General features: G+C 53.0%; 2 protein-coding genes across 2 annotated transcripts in view; one reads left to right on the forward strand and one right to left on the reverse strand.

Annotated features, from left to right (window-relative positions):
- The first annotated feature begins 10,303 nt into the window (after positions 1-10,303).
- Positions 10,304-12,742, forward strand: LOC137908651 (alpha-synuclein-like). Its single transcript, XM_068753068.1, is given in 7 exon segments — positions 10,304-10,382; positions 10,613-10,771; positions 10,877-10,906; positions 11,983-12,020; positions 12,022-12,126; positions 12,345-12,395; positions 12,457-12,742. Coding segments are annotated over 6 exon segments (351 nt in total). The 5' UTR covers positions 10,304-10,382; positions 10,613-10,659; the 3' UTR covers positions 12,472-12,742.
- A 246-nt stretch (positions 12,743-12,988) lies between these two features.
- The window catches only part of nop14 (NOP14 nucleolar protein homolog (yeast)), a 7,486-nt gene continuing 5,549 nt past the window's right edge, over positions 12,989-14,925 (reverse strand). The window contains 3 exon segments of the mRNA XM_068753114.1: positions 12,989-13,278; positions 13,348-13,503; positions 13,593-13,711. Of these exon segments, the coding sequence (XP_068609215.1) occupies positions 13,182-13,278; positions 13,348-13,503; positions 13,593-13,711 (372 nt within the window). The 3' untranslated portion in view covers positions 12,989-13,181.

Raw genomic sequence — 14,925 nt, forward strand, 5'->3', positions numbered from 1 at the left:
GTCACCTGGAGACAGCTTCATCCAAATGATCCACCTAATGAGGACATAAATATCCGACATGATTAAATGTTTGAGTAAATATCAACAAGGGGGGGGGGGGGGCAGGAGGAACTGCAGGTTTGGTCAAATAAGAGGCGAGACGCCAGGAGCCCAGTAATTAGAGGAGAAGGCTTTTATTTTGTAAGGCTCGGTTTTAAATTATAGTCCAGGGTTAGATAAGGCTGCGGATTAAAGCGTGAGCCAAAACAGGAAATGAGGGGGGGGGGGGCTGAAATGCTTTTATTTGTAATCAGATTTGTTTTCAGTTAGAAAATATCCCTAATCCGTCATAAAGACACACAATCATCGCAACACCTCCGCATCAGGCCCCCACGCGCCCCCGCTGTCATCACAACACCTCCGCATCAGGCCTCCACGCGCCCCCGCCCCGCCCGCTGCACTTTATTGCTATTAACAGCTGCAGCGCTTCGTAAACCTGGACTGTTTACTGCAGTGGAAAGAAGCGCTCATTAACCCGAAACCAGAAACACCGGCCCAGGAGCGCCGCGGGCCGACCCCAACCCGGCAGCCCCCGCCACCCAGATTATAGCGCTGTAAAAAACCCTGTCAATAAAAACAGCAAAACATAAAACAGCAGCGAGGAAAAGACGTGAAACGGATTTTAATAAGAGCAAGGATGAAGAAGAGGGAGGGGCCCGCTACCTGTTAGCATCAGCAGCTAACAGTGTGTGTGTGTGTGTATTTTCCGTCGGTGTGTTTGCGCATCGATAAAGTTTATACAGGATGTTTATTTATCTTCATTCTGATGAAGATGAAGATCTCATCTTCCTCCTCCTCTTCACACGAAGCCCCCTCCACCTCACGTGCACTAATTAACATCTTGTTTTGTTTACCGCTGTGTTTATTTGTTTGTTTATTAGCAGAGATGCAGGAAAACTTGATGTGGGGCGGATCTGGGGGGGCGGGGGGCGTTTTGGGGGTAGCTGAGCCTCATCTAGACACGGGACACGACTTCATCTCATTCCCTCTTCGTAACCAGAAACCACCTCCAGATTTATAATGAGGCGCGGCAGCAGTGGATTGTATTGATCTCACCAGACAGATCTTCTACGGATCGTATCTACGGTAACGGAGGAAGAGAATTCCTGATCGGCTCAGGGTGTCCTGGATGAGCTTCATCCTTTGTGTCTCTGGGGCGCCATCAGGATCCTGATCAGGATCCAGGCCCGACCACATGGCATCCGGATCTGGTGGGACTTATCAGTGTACTGTCGATCGGACCCCCTCCCTCATCTGGTTTGTCCGTTCCTGGCTCCTGTAGCACCGGTTAGGTTCTATTTGTGCCCCTCCTGGGATCCAGATCCCGTCTCTGGGCCGGCATCTTTACAATAATAAAATAATCTGCTGTTCCGTCAGGAGTTTCCTTTCGGCCCGCCCCACGCCGCAGCGCTTTCTGTTCGGTTGTGACGTCTGCAGACGTTTCCTGGTTCCTTGTGGTTCCTCTGGATCGAGTGGGTGGCTGGTGGGCCGGCTGGCGGGCCGGCTGGCTGGCTGGCGGGCTGGCATTCTCCCCAGAGACACGAGGAATGACAAAAACTTGGGAAAACAAAGGCGCACCAAAACCCCAATGGACTCGCACAATAAAATGCTAATTAGCTACTGGTGATAATGAGAATAAAAATATCGTCTAGACGTGCTGTATGGAATTAAAAGGGGGCATTTTACGAGAACTTAATGCAGAGTTTTCAAAATAAAATCTCCGCATCGTTGTCTGCGATGCCAACGACACTTTATATTGTCTTGTTTTATGAATAATAAAACGTTTTCTCGTTTGCTGATGTCAGGGGAATGTATGCTGGTGGTGGTGAGAGAAGTCTGGGTCAGACTTCCAGCGTTTCATTAGCGCCGCGCTACCGCTACTTTCAGTGGCGGGCGGTCAGGGCCTGCAAGGCCTTCTCTGCTTGCCTAACATAACCAGAAATCAAGAATACATGATCATATTTATGATAAAATCAATTTAATTTTATGTATATATATATATATATATTCTTCACATTCATGTTATATTATATTACAGTGATGTATTTTTAGGTGAGAGTTTTTATCCAATCAGAATTCAGCTAGCTTGTGTTGCCAGGCGGATTTCATAGTACCAGTGGCAAGTACTATCCGTCGGAGACCTTCAGAATCAGCGCTGCTTGCCGTCTGTGTTGCGTGATCGTAGAGTTGAGTTGATAGACAGTTGCGATAGCCAATCAGATCACGAGTTGGTGAAACAAGTCCTTCCTGCTTGTCTAACGTCACAACTCAATAACGCGTCCTGTGATTGGCTCTTAGAGTTGATAGACAGTTGCGATAGCCAATCAGATCACGAGTTGGTGAAAGTAAGGCCTTCCTGCCTGTGATTGGATACTCCGTGTGAGAGGGCAGCGCTAGGCGTATTGCGTCATCAGCTAATCAGCTGGCACCGGTACGGCTGACCAACCGAAGATAAAACCACAATTATTCCTGCGCTTTTAACCCACAATGGCCGAAGGAGGGGAAAGTGTGTATTTGGTTGTGGATATTCTTGAAAGGCCATTTTCAAGACGGACCTTTACAGAGAAGCTACTAGCTTCGGCTCACGAGAGCTAGCTTCAAGCTAGCTCCGGAGCTAGCTAACCTGTCCCGGGTGGGGAAAGGATTTGTACGCCGCTTCCAGGCTTCAAACTTTTGGGTTACAGCTTCTGAGGGTCGCTGCAAATTGTTCTGCTGGGAATGCCTTTTGTTTGCAAGGGATCGATTTAATGTTTGGAGCAACACTGGATTTAGGAACCTTAAGAAAGGAGAATGGATTTTGTTTTCAAACGGGACAGCCGTTTTGGTGAGTACCAACATTTTGTTTATTTAACATGATAACGAAATAAAATCACAGATATACCGTAAATGCAATGTATGTAAATAATGTGGTGCGCCGGTGCAGCTGTGTGATTGTAGTGGAAGTACAACACGTTGTGTTGCAGTCTGTCTTATATTGAACTGCAAGTTCGCAATTTAAAGCTTCATGGTGGACTTTAAAACGTTTTGGAAAAATAATGTTAAATTCCCTTTTATTTATAACTCTGATGGTACCACGTATAGTGGTGAGTTTTAATTGCTGATGCAGTTTATTGATTTTTAAATGCTCCGGAAAAAATATCCTGTGTTGTACACGATTGAGGTGATGCAGCACCCAGTAGTGGTAAGTGTGTGTTTGTACATTATTTCTAAAGCAGTGGTGTCATAAATGATGGTATTATGAGGGGTATTTATTCAAGTCGGACTAAGTAGGACTTCACTGAAGGCCTAGGTGTAAAATGCACCGCCCGCCACTGGCTACTTTACTGTTCACTGTTAATGTAAGCTAACCACGATGCACAGCCGGGAGAGCCTGGGGGCGCTAGCGTTTAGCCTGCTAGCAGGCTGTCTGTAAAGGAATCAGACAAGACGATCAACAACGGCAAATATGTAGCGGACGCTAACAGCTAACTAGCTTAGCTCGGATGAAAGGTGGGTGAAAGCAGCGGTTTAGTCTAAAGAAATAAAGCTAATAACTGCGTTCCTCCAAATGCGGAAGCGTTCCTCAACAACAAAGATGGCCGACCGTAATTCACTCTTGAACTTACAGTCGTTAAGTTACTGTCTGTTTCAGGACGTCCCAGAGGGTTCCGCTGCGCTCGTAAAGTTCTCACCTCAAATTTAAAGAGGCCAAATTAAAGCTTGAACAAACTGCAGAGAGGAGCGTGTACATTTCATTGCATCGAGGTGTTGAGAAAGTCTTTTTGATGAATGTGATGATGAAGGGGCGCATCACGCCAGTGTGAGAGTTTTTGCTGCTTAAACGTTTCTCCGTGCTTGTTTGGGTCGACGCGAGCCGAGCCCCCGTCCAATAAACGGCTGCTGCTGTGTTTTATTGTGGAGAGACTTTGCGGCGGTGCTGCTGACACCCACAACACGAGTGCTTCTGTAGCCGCTCTTCATTTACAGCGTGTCAAACGAGAGCCTCCTGCCCCTATCGCTCTCATTACAGCCCGTGGAGGACGCAGGATGGCGCTGCGTGCAGTTCGGAGCGTCTATTTTTAGAACCGCTGGTGAGAAGCTTTCCTCGCGTCGGCAGCGTGCGGCTTCGCTTCCACCCCCCTTTGATCTTTTTCTGGAATCAAATGTCATGATTGTGGCTAACTTTGAAATCTGGAAACACGCTGGCTGCGTCTCGCTGCAGAGCTCCTAGCAGCCGACCCGCCCATCATCCATGCTAGCTTAGTTTCTTCTCAGAGGTCAGAGGTCATCAGATCTGTCTGATCTGTCTGTCCCGGGTTTAGACGTCGGTGTGAATCCTGATGATTATTAAATACCTGCGGCTCAGAGCCGATGAGCAGGCGTGGCCTTCAGGGCCCGTCGTGAGGCCTGCTGCGCTCTGGAAGCAGAACCAGGGCTGAGCTTTCATGTGGTGACTCGTGTGTCTGGGTGAGCGGACCGTGTCCCTTAAATGGCTTTATGGGACTATATTTACTATTTATAAAGAAAGATCTCTTTACCATGAGCACCGCGGAGGCTTTTCCTCGTTTCACTGCACGTTGTAATGTGGTGGTTTTCAAACTGAGACCCGGGGGCCTTTAGGGGCCCCTGAGGGGGTTCCAGTGTGCTCCAGGGTGTTCGCTGCGTCACCAGGAGACAGCGTTTTGGTTTTGATCTAGCGCCATCATCAGGTCAACGTTTGCGTCTCATCGTTACCTGACTCTGAGCTCGGCTGCCGTTCCGGTTTTATGTAAATGAGATTGTGTCACGTGATCTCAATGAGCGACGGTGGTGCTGTGGTTTGACCCGGTTAGCCTCTCGCCGCTAATGCTACGCGGCGACACGCCTGGTCCTTTTCATGAAACACCTTTTATCCTTCACCTGCAGGTTTTTTCCGCTGCTGGGATTATCTCCAAAGCTTTAACGTATAAAATGCTAGAGAAGATAAAATCAAAGGTGTAGAGTGTCCAATCAGGACGCAGCACTCCGTCTAACAGTACACAAGGTCCTAAATAAGAGTTTGTGGCTGCAGCTGAACAGAGACTCCATTATGGTCGCTGCAGACGCTGACTCCCGGTATTCCTGTTTGTTTAAACTTTTTACTCCGTGAAACGGCGTTCATTTTGGTTTGTGGGATGTTGGCCGACGGCGGGAAGCCCAGATGTTCCGTTCTGACCCGGCAGAGTCTCCTTTGTGACGTTTCTGTCCCGCAGCAGACAGATAGTCACGGACAACAACGGCAGGGGAAGCGGAGCGAGCCCCATTCCCAGCCGGAGCGCCGGGAATCTGTTCCCACTGGTGTCTTAAAATAGGCAACAAGGACTTTTCAATTATACAGGCCGCTGGAAGAAGGGGCCCAATCATAAAACCAGAGCGTTTACCTCCTCTCTAAATCTTTGATTAAGGGGGCAGGAGGCGGTCGGGGAGCTGGGACAGGAAGGACCTGGATGGGGGGGGGGGCGCCGGAGGAGAACCCGAGGAAACACAACGAGCTGTAATTGTCAGCCATCTGTGACCGGAGGCCGGCAGAGCGCCGTGTCGGTACACAGCAGGACCGGGTCACTGACAGCAGGACTGGGTCGCTGACAGCAGGACCGGGTCACTGACAGCAGGACCGGGTCACTGAAGAGACACCGCCGGGTCACTGACAGCAGGACTGGGTCACTGACAGCAGGACCGGGTCACGGAAGAGACACCGCCGGGTCAAGGCGTGTGAAGCTCCGTGTTGAAGCCCGCCGACCTTTAAACGCCCCTCTGTGTCTAAGTCTCGGACCTGAAGGTGAAAGTTCTGATGTTTTGTTTTCCTGCTGAATTTAATGATAAGATCAACTTTCATGCGGTCGAGTGGAAACTTGCGAGGTGTTGGGAGTCCCCCCCCCCCGGGGCGGTATGACATGACTCAGCGCTGGAACTTCAAAGCGCTGTTGGTGAATCATCGAATGAATCACAGCAAGTATCTGGAGCTTTGACAGCAACTCAGGAGAGAAGTAAACTCCAACTCCCAGGGTGCATTGTGCCGCCAGACAAAGCTGAAGCTGTTTTACAACCTGCAGATTAAATCCATTCATTCTTCCGTGTTCTCTCCGTGTTCCTCCATGTTCTCTCCGTGTTCCTCCGTGTTCTCTCCGTGTTCCTCCATACTCCGTGTTCCTCCATGTTCTCTCCGTGTTCCTCCATGTTCTCTCCGTGTTCCTCCATGTTCTCCCCGTGTTCCTCCGTGTTCCTCCATGTTCTCTCCATGTTCCTCCGTGTTCTCCCCGTGTTCCTCCACAGCTCGCTGGTTTCTTTCTTCATTGTTCCGAGCGTCGGTGTAAAACGGTTCTTTGTGGTTTCGGGCGAGTTCCTTGTTGTTATTTGTGGAAACTCGACTGTTGCCCAAGAAAGAAATTACAAGTTTGGATTCTGAAAAGAAACGAGCTCACAGCTAGCCCTGCTAAGCTAACTGCTATTAGATCCTAGCCTACAGTGTCACCTTCACCTTTAACAGAGCGCACGCACACACACACACACACACACACAGTCAGGGGGTGCGGGGGTGGAAACAGGCTGCCTCTATTATCGCTCTGAGGAACCAGTCGGGTCGGTTTGGACAGAATTCCTTCTAATAAACCGAAAACCACGCTGCAGCACACCTTCCAGCCAGACTCCAGGGTCGGGTCGGTTCTGCTCCCCGTTGGAGAACAGTCCTCCTCGGGTCCATGTCTGTTCTGATCGATTTGGATCGTTGAGTTTGTATCAAAGCCGTCTATAAACCATTTAAAGAGGAACCCACGAAGCGTTTTAACGCCGTGACTCATCCATGAATGATTGATGCTCGTTTAAAGGCAAATGATTTTATTGTTGATCTTTAATTCAGCAGGTCGACCAGCATAAACCCATCTGATCTTTTCTGCTCTGGGGATTAGGCCTTCTAACGAGCTGCTCCTCATAGGAGGCAGATCATCCCTAATCAATATTTCAAAGCATACATTAACATTATCCAAACCGAGTTGGTGCCTTTGCATCCCTCAGTGTTTTTTTTCACAAAGGAAAGGTCACCGAAGCAGAACACGCGGTGTAAAGCTAGTCAGCGTTTTAGCTTAGCATCAGTTCATCATCAGCGAATATTAGCGCTCGAGAAACGATGAAGACGTCATCTGTGTTTGTGTTTGACGATGAGGATGCAAAAATAATCTGGATTTTCCCATTTACTTATAATGGTGGCTTTTTCTAATCAGATCCAGCTAGGAGGGGAACGAGCTGCTTGGGGGAGGTCTGCGCTCTCAGAGTGTTTTTCTAGCTTTAAATGAAATCCTGGAACGCGAGGAACGCGCTGGATCCTGCAGCATGAACGCACCTCGTGTCTGATTAGAGCTGGAATTGATTTTTGGATGCATTGATTGCACAAGAATGCTCCTTTTGATAATAAAACAGCTGCTGAGGGGGAAACGGTGAAATCAGGCGCTGCTCCGCCCCTTTCATTCTCAACCGGAGCCTGATTGAGTCCAGCTGATCAAACATTTAACATATTAATCCTTGCAGCGATGACGTCTCTGCAATCAATGCATAGCGGCGCTGGATGCCTATGAAGCTGCATCTCACCCAGAAGAAGACGTTTGAGGCTTCATAAGGGGGGGGGGGGGGCATTTAGAGCTTATCGGCGCACTCCTCGGCCTCCATGTTGAGGCAGCAGACCCGGTGCTGAAACTCCTCACGTGTGGAAGATCAGCCGGAATGCTTTTAATGGGAGAAATGAGAACCTTCAGCCGGCGTGGTCACCTCAGGACTCGAGAGCGTTCCTGAAGGGGCCGTGTCATCGGACCGGCGACAAATCCGCACCATCTGCTGAGGGCGCATGAGCTGGCGTGGGGTCAAGAAGCCCGGGAGGAGACGGAGGCTAATATTTAGCATCAGACCCGTCCTGGTCCTGGTTGGGTCCACGTCCAGAATCAAGCCAGCCTCATTCATCACGCCAACGGGCGCCCTTCCTCGCTCCTCTGCCTCGGCTCTGCAGCCATTCATGCCCTGTGCAGCGCGCTCCGCCCAAACACTGTCTCCATGGCGACACATACTGGATATAGCCCAACCTTTAAGGTGTGCTCCTGCGTGCCTCTCTACCCCAGCGGCCTTCGCGCCATGACAACGGCGGGACGACGTCAGCAGATACGGGGTTTTCCTCGCCGTGGCCTCCGGTCGCCCGGGCAACATTCCTGAGTCGACAAACATTGGCCTCGACTCGCCTCGGCATTCCAGAGGATCTCCCAGGAAGTCCAAAAGGCTTTCCTGCGTGCTGTTGCTGTCGTTGCCATGGCAGCGCATGAGTCAGCCGCCCGTTACCTGCCGACAGGTGACTGTTTCGGTTTTTCCTCCAGTTTATGAAAGAGTCGAACCTTCTGACCGACCTTTAAAAAGCCAGCGCGCACGCTTGTGTGTGTGTGTGTGTGTGCGTGCACACGTGATTTGTCATGGCCTCTCGGGAGGCATCCGCTCAGTGCAAACACAAACCAGCGCCATCTGCGTGACTGGACCGGGTCCAACAGCAACACCGGCACACGCACACAAACACTGGCGTGATATCAGGCGCCGGGTGTCGGCGGGCGCGGCGCCTCATCGCTCCTCGGGCCGCAGATGTTCCGCACATTGGGCCCGACCGGGGGATGTGGAACAGTTAGCGTGGAAGTACGACCGTGGTGGTTCGGATCAGGCCCCTGGAGGAGCGTGGAACGGGCTCACGTCAGAGGGGGGGGGGGGGGGGGGGTTAGCCGTGGGTCCGGGGCGGAGCGTTGAGGTTGAGCTGCACGGGCCGTAAACCCCTCCATCCATCAGCCTGCTCCGGTCCCTCTGGGGCGACACCACTCAGCGTCTGCCGAGCTCTTATCGGCCACGCAGACGGAGCGGAGGCTCCGCAGCGACGTACGCAACCCCGACGACGCGCAGCGGCGGCCGGGCGCCGCACGCCACCGCTTTCCCTTCCATCGGAGTCCAAAAACACGTTTCAACAAGAACAAAATAAAAATGGTAACATGGGTCATGAGACTCTGGAGGGGGGGGACCCAGCCATGCATCCTTGGTGCCGATCCAGATGGCGCTACATGTTCGCTAGCCGCTTGCTAACTCTGGCCTGTAGCAGGGTGATGCTGCATGTTCACTAGCCGCTTGCTAACTCTGGCCTGTTTTTCCAGGTGGGAGCTCAGGTGAGTCACCTACAGGTTAGTCTGGTTCCTCTGCTTTTATTCGCGGGTTCAACAGACGCGCTGAATTGCTAGCCGCTCCTGCCACGCATAAGAATGGCCTCCAGTTTAACAGCGACGGATCCACACCTGCAGCAGAACTCCCTGCAGAGACCTTCTGGTTGGCGGGATGCTTTCTGCTGCATCGAGTTCATTTTTCCGTCTGCAAGGAAACCACATTTTTATTGTTTTAAAAATTAAAAGAGACAAGGAAAGCCCCCCCCCCCCCACAGGTCTGTGCACGCCATTCATTAATTACTTTTTGAACAGACGGCTGCAGCTTCACGTCTACCTGCTGGTTCGGCATGCTGTGGCGCCCTCTAGTGGCCACTCGTGTCCAGACCGGCGGGTGGAGCCAGCGAGAAGGAACGCTTTTAATGCATCATGACATAAATGTCCGACTTGTTTAAGTGTCACAGATTTCAGCTAGAACCCAGTAAGAAACTGGGTCAAAGCCATAAAACCCAGTCCTGTACCTACACGGCCAGCCAATCAGAGAGGAGGAGGAAATCCAGGTGGGATAAACGCGGGACTTTTCCCGAGAATTGAACAATAAAACTGGAAGAGCAAAACCATCTGGCTCAAAGCGGGGCTGCGTGAGAATGTCTGAAGGCCTGGTGGGAGGGACTAGAGAATGTGGCGCAAGGATCTGTGAGGTCACACCACCGAAGGAACCTTCCTTCACATGGTGGGAGCTTCAGATGGGGGGGGGAGGGGGGGGGTGCAAAATGTTCAATCTGACACCATAATCAATAATCAAGAGCAGGGACGACGACGTTCCGGTCTAACAGTAACCCTCACCTGTCCAGCTGACCTCTCTGTGACCTCTAAGCCTCTAAGGTCATTCAACAACATCTATCGATTAAAGCCTCTCAACACATCAAACAGCAGTAGCAGACGTCGCACAGCAGGGGGCGCAGCAGCACAGGAGATGAATGATAAATGTTCCCCTCTTGTCCATCACGCAGATGTGGGCGGGGTCAGCCAACCTGTCTGTTGCTCCAAACCAACTCTCGGTCACTTTCCAGTTTGGCAACAATAAACTGGTTTTACTCTCTCTCACACGCACGCACACACACACTCCACCCCGTCATCCCGGAAGATTCCTCACACTCGTCTGGAAGTTGGAGCGTACAGGTGCGTGCGCGTGCGACGCTCGTGTTTCTTTCTTTTCTCTCTTTTTCTTCTTTATCATTTGATTGAAAGTATTGATGACCGGATTCTGGTGTCCGCTGGACCGGAACCGGAACCGGGTCCTCAGCCGCTCACCTTTACCCCGAGACGAACGCGTTAGTGGATCTCATCCGGGAGCGGTGGGGCCGTGATTGCGCTTCATTCTCATGGCGCCCGTTTCTCCGTCCCTGCAGCTGCTTCGCGAGTCGACCGGAACCAGAACCGGGACCAGGAATCAGCCATGAACTCGTTTATGAAGGGCTTCAAGGAGGGGGTCGTGTCGGTGGCGGAGAAAACCAAGCAGGGGGTGACCGGAGCGGCCGGGATGACGAAGGACGGGGTTCTGCTCGTCGGTGCGTGGCGGAGGCCGGTTCTGTGTGTCGTTAGAACCAAACAGGTGTTTCCGGGGGGGGCGGGGCCCCCGCAGGAATATTCACGTGTTGTGTTTGAACTTTCAGGCTCAAAAACGAAGGATGGAGTGACGTCAGGTGAGACCTTCTGACATCGGACAGAACTTGTATGTCGTCATCAGCCGAGGGCCATCGGAACCTCCGGACCCCCGGGGGGGGGGGGGGGGGGGGGGGGTGTCTCGGCCCTGCTCAGGGAGCCGGGTTCGGGTTCTGGACCCCTCTGGACAGCCTCGATCAGCGTTTAAATACTCTATTATCTGAGTAGATCTTTGACGTAACGGTTGCCCCCCCCCCGGGGCCGGCCCACGTAACGAGCCCAGAGAACCGGCGGGACCGGCTGGTTGTCAACGGAAACCGGCGGAGGATGAAATTCAACATTAGATCCGGTCGGTCGGAGCGGAGATTGTTTGACCCCAGAGAGGAGAGGAAGGTGCCGGTACCAGAGCCCGGTGAGTCCGGTACCAGAGCCCGGTACCAGAGTCCGGCACCGGGGTCCGGTACCAGAGCCCGGTGAGTCCGGTACCAGATCCCGGTACCAGAGTCCGGTACCAGAGGCCGGTACCAGAGTCCGGTATCAGAGTCCGGTGAGTCCGGTACCAGATCCCGGTACCAGAGTCCGATACCAGATCCCGGTACCAGAGTCCGGTACCAGATCCCGGTACCAGAGTCCGGTATCAGAGTCCGGTACCAGAGCCCGGTACCAGAGTCCGATACCAGATCCCGGTACCAGAGTCCGGTACCAGAGGCCGGTACCAGAGTCCGGTATCAGAGTCCGGTGAGTCCGGTACCAGAGCCCGGTACCAGAGTCCGATACCAGATCCCGGTACCAGAGTCCGGTACCAGATCCCGGTACCAGAGCCCGGTACCAGAGCCCGGTACCAGAGTCCGGTACCAGAGGCCGGTACCAGAGTCCGGTACCAGAGTCCGGTACCAGAGTCCGGTACCGGAGCCCGGTACCAGAGTCCGGTTCAGGCCAGACATTTAAAGCATCAATTTATTCAGACAGAATCTCTATATTAGATCATATATCTTCATCATCATCATCATCATAACGGCAAATGGCACAACAAAGGCGGGTCAAACTCATGGAGGCTGACGTCACCGGTCACATGACCTGAATACCCCCCCCCCCCTCACCCCTCCCTTCCCTACAGTTGCCAGTATGACCGCGTCCGGGGCGTCTCAGGTGGGCGGGGGCTGTGGTAACCGGAGTTACCGCCGTGGCTCAGAAAACCGCGGAAGGTGCGGGGACAATTGCTACTGCCACCGGATTGGTCAAAAAGGATCCGGCAAAACAGGTGAGAGGAAGGGGGCGGGGCTGACTGATTATTATTTTAACTCACAAAGTTAATATTTAATTCACTTCAATATTATGAAAGATTTTTAGACTGCATAAAATAAAAAAGCTAAATAAGGGTAACAAAATAAATAAGAATCAAAAGGTAATTAATAAAATATAAATAAAATCAAAATATTTAAAATTTACTGAATGAAAGTATCTGAACTTTCCTTCCAGGGCGACGCCCAGAACAGGGAGGAGCCACCTGCTGATGCTGATGCTGCTGAGGTGAGAGGCTCCTTATCCTGATTCTGAAGGTCGGTCTGACCTCCGTTCCTTCTGCTTTCAGGAGGAGGAAGACTAAAGGAGGAAGACGAAAGGAGGAAGACTCGGCGATGGAGAGACGCAACGACCGCACGACCCAAGCCTTTGGTCCCGGCCCGTTGTGTGTACTGGAGTGTGTGTCGTGTGTGCAGGTGATGCAAGTCCCTCCCACTCGGACCACCTGATCACTGCGTGCGTGTGTGTGTGTGCGTGCGCGTGTGTGCGTGTGTGTGTGTGTGCTCCAGAGCATGAACAGTGACTCAGCGATTCTGCTCTGGTTGTACCGTCAGAGTGTAATAAAATATGGACTCCTCCCACGCCTCCTGACGGTTACTGTCTCAGTGTGAGGAAGAGGAGGAGCCTTCGTCTCTCTGGGATCTCCTCCCGTCTCACCTGAAGGAGGCGAGCGAAGCAGCGGCGGAGGTTGGAATGCTGCTCCGCAGGAGCAACAGGAGGCCCCTCCCCCCGGAAGGAGGTGAAAGGGCGACTACCGAAGTTCTACCTTCAGTTCGGTCTAACCGGGAACCGGGTCCAAGATCAAAAGACGCATTTATGGATTTAACATTTAATTGTAAAAAGATAAATGACGCGACGCTGCTGCAGGAAACGACTGGAGGAGGAGCACAGCAGATCAGCAGCCTCCTTCCGTCTCTATAGCAACACCCGACTCACTGTTGTTGTGGACCGGAGACTCAGAGTTCTGTTCTGGTTCTGCTGGGAGTCCAGATCCCAACGATGAAGAGGGAGCGCCTACTTCCTCTTCATCCTCTTCAGGGCCTTCCACTCCCCTTCCTGAGTGGCCAGGCTGCCGAAGAGCTCCTTCACCTTCCTCTTCCTCTCTGCGTCGCTGCAAACAGAACCGAGGGTCACCCACGGCGACGTGTCGTTGTCGTTGTCGTCGTCGTTGACCTCTCACCTCCTCAGCGCCTCGCTCAGCTTCTCCCGGGCCAGGAAGCGGGAGTCCTTCCGGATCTCCCTCAGCGCTCCCTTGAACTCCTTCTTGTATTTGTGCTTCAGCCGCTCCTTCTCGCGCTCCTCTTTGGTGCCGCCGCGCTTCTTCCCGTAGTCCAGCCTGAGGAAGAGGAGAGAGGAAGAGGAGCGGTTAACGTGGCTCCGGCGCGCCGCCGCCGCCGCCGCCGTTCGGAGCAGACGTCTACTGACACTTCCACGATCTTCGGCGTGAACAGCTTCAGGGGGATGGGCTTCTTCCTGTCCAGAACCAGCCGGCAGCGGGTCCGAGGAGCGGCGCCGGTCAGCTCCAGGATCTCAGCGCGGACCTCCTGGAGGAGGAGGAGGAGGTCAGAACGGACGCCGGCCGCTGGAGAACGCCTCAGACACCGACCTGTAGAGGCTCCGGTAGCGGCTGGGCCGACAGGTGCTCGGAAAGCAGGCTTCTGATTGGCTGGAAGATGCAGGTGAAGGATGTGAGGTCGCTGTACAGGAAGCAGCAGCGCCTCGCCAGGTCCAGACACGTCGACACACACGCCAACCTGCACGCACACACACACTCCATCGTGGTCATGCTAACATGCGGCGTGGAGTTAGCGTGTTCCTGGTAGGATCTATTATTGATCCGGTCATTGATAACCAATCCGTCAGAGTTTAAACACTGATCAGCCTCAGACCGTCTCACTGATCAGCCTCAGACCGTCTCACTGATCAGCCTCAGATCGTCTCACTGATCAGCCTCAGATCGTCTCACTGATCAGCCTCAGACCGTCTCACTGATCAGCCTCAGATCGTCTCACTGATCAGCCTCAGACCGTCTCATTGATCAGCCTCAGATCGTCTCATTGATCAGCCTCAGATGGTCTCATTGATCAGCCTCAGATCGTCTTCCTCGCTCTCTTCCTCTCTCGGCGGCGTTGGCGGTTTGACTAACACCGACTCACGCTGGAAGCTGGTCGACTTTAGGAGGAACCTGACACGATGCTAACCTTGCTGCGAGCTAGCATTCACCGATGATGTCTCCAGGTGGCCACACCCCCTCTCACCTGTGGTGATCTTTATCCAGCTCGTCCTTCAGGTCCAGGTGTCGGGTTGCAGACAGCGGGAGGCGTGTCCCGGTCCAGCTCCTGCAGGACTGGGCGTCTGACAGCACCAGCAGGTCGCTGCACCTCCCCGACGACCTGAAGGGCGGCGCTACAGCGTAACCTGAACACAAAGCCTGCTCAGTTCCCCCTGGCAACCAACGCGTTGCCAGGGGACACAAGCGAACACCTACACAGGCGGGCCTTGTCCCGCACGGCCAGGTGCAACGTTCCGACCAGGAAGTTGATGAGCTCAGGCAGGAAGCGCTTCGACAGAGAGACGTACTCCACCGCCAGGCAGCACAGCGCCAAACCGGCCGCCACGTCCTGCAAGGACCTCACCGGGCACTGGGGGGCGCAGTCAGAAGCACACACAGTGATGTCACCAGGTGTCATCAGCACCAAGACAACCTGGAAGCAGCGGAGCCCGAATGGACGCGCACCTTGGTGAGCGCCTGGCCGAT

Source organism: Brachionichthys hirsutus, chromosome 19, assembly GCF_040956055.1.
Source record: "Brachionichthys hirsutus isolate HB-005 chromosome 19, CSIRO-AGI_Bhir_v1, whole genome shotgun sequence".
Taxonomy (NCBI): Eukaryota; Metazoa; Chordata; class Actinopteri; order Lophiiformes; family Brachionichthyidae; genus Brachionichthys; species Brachionichthys hirsutus.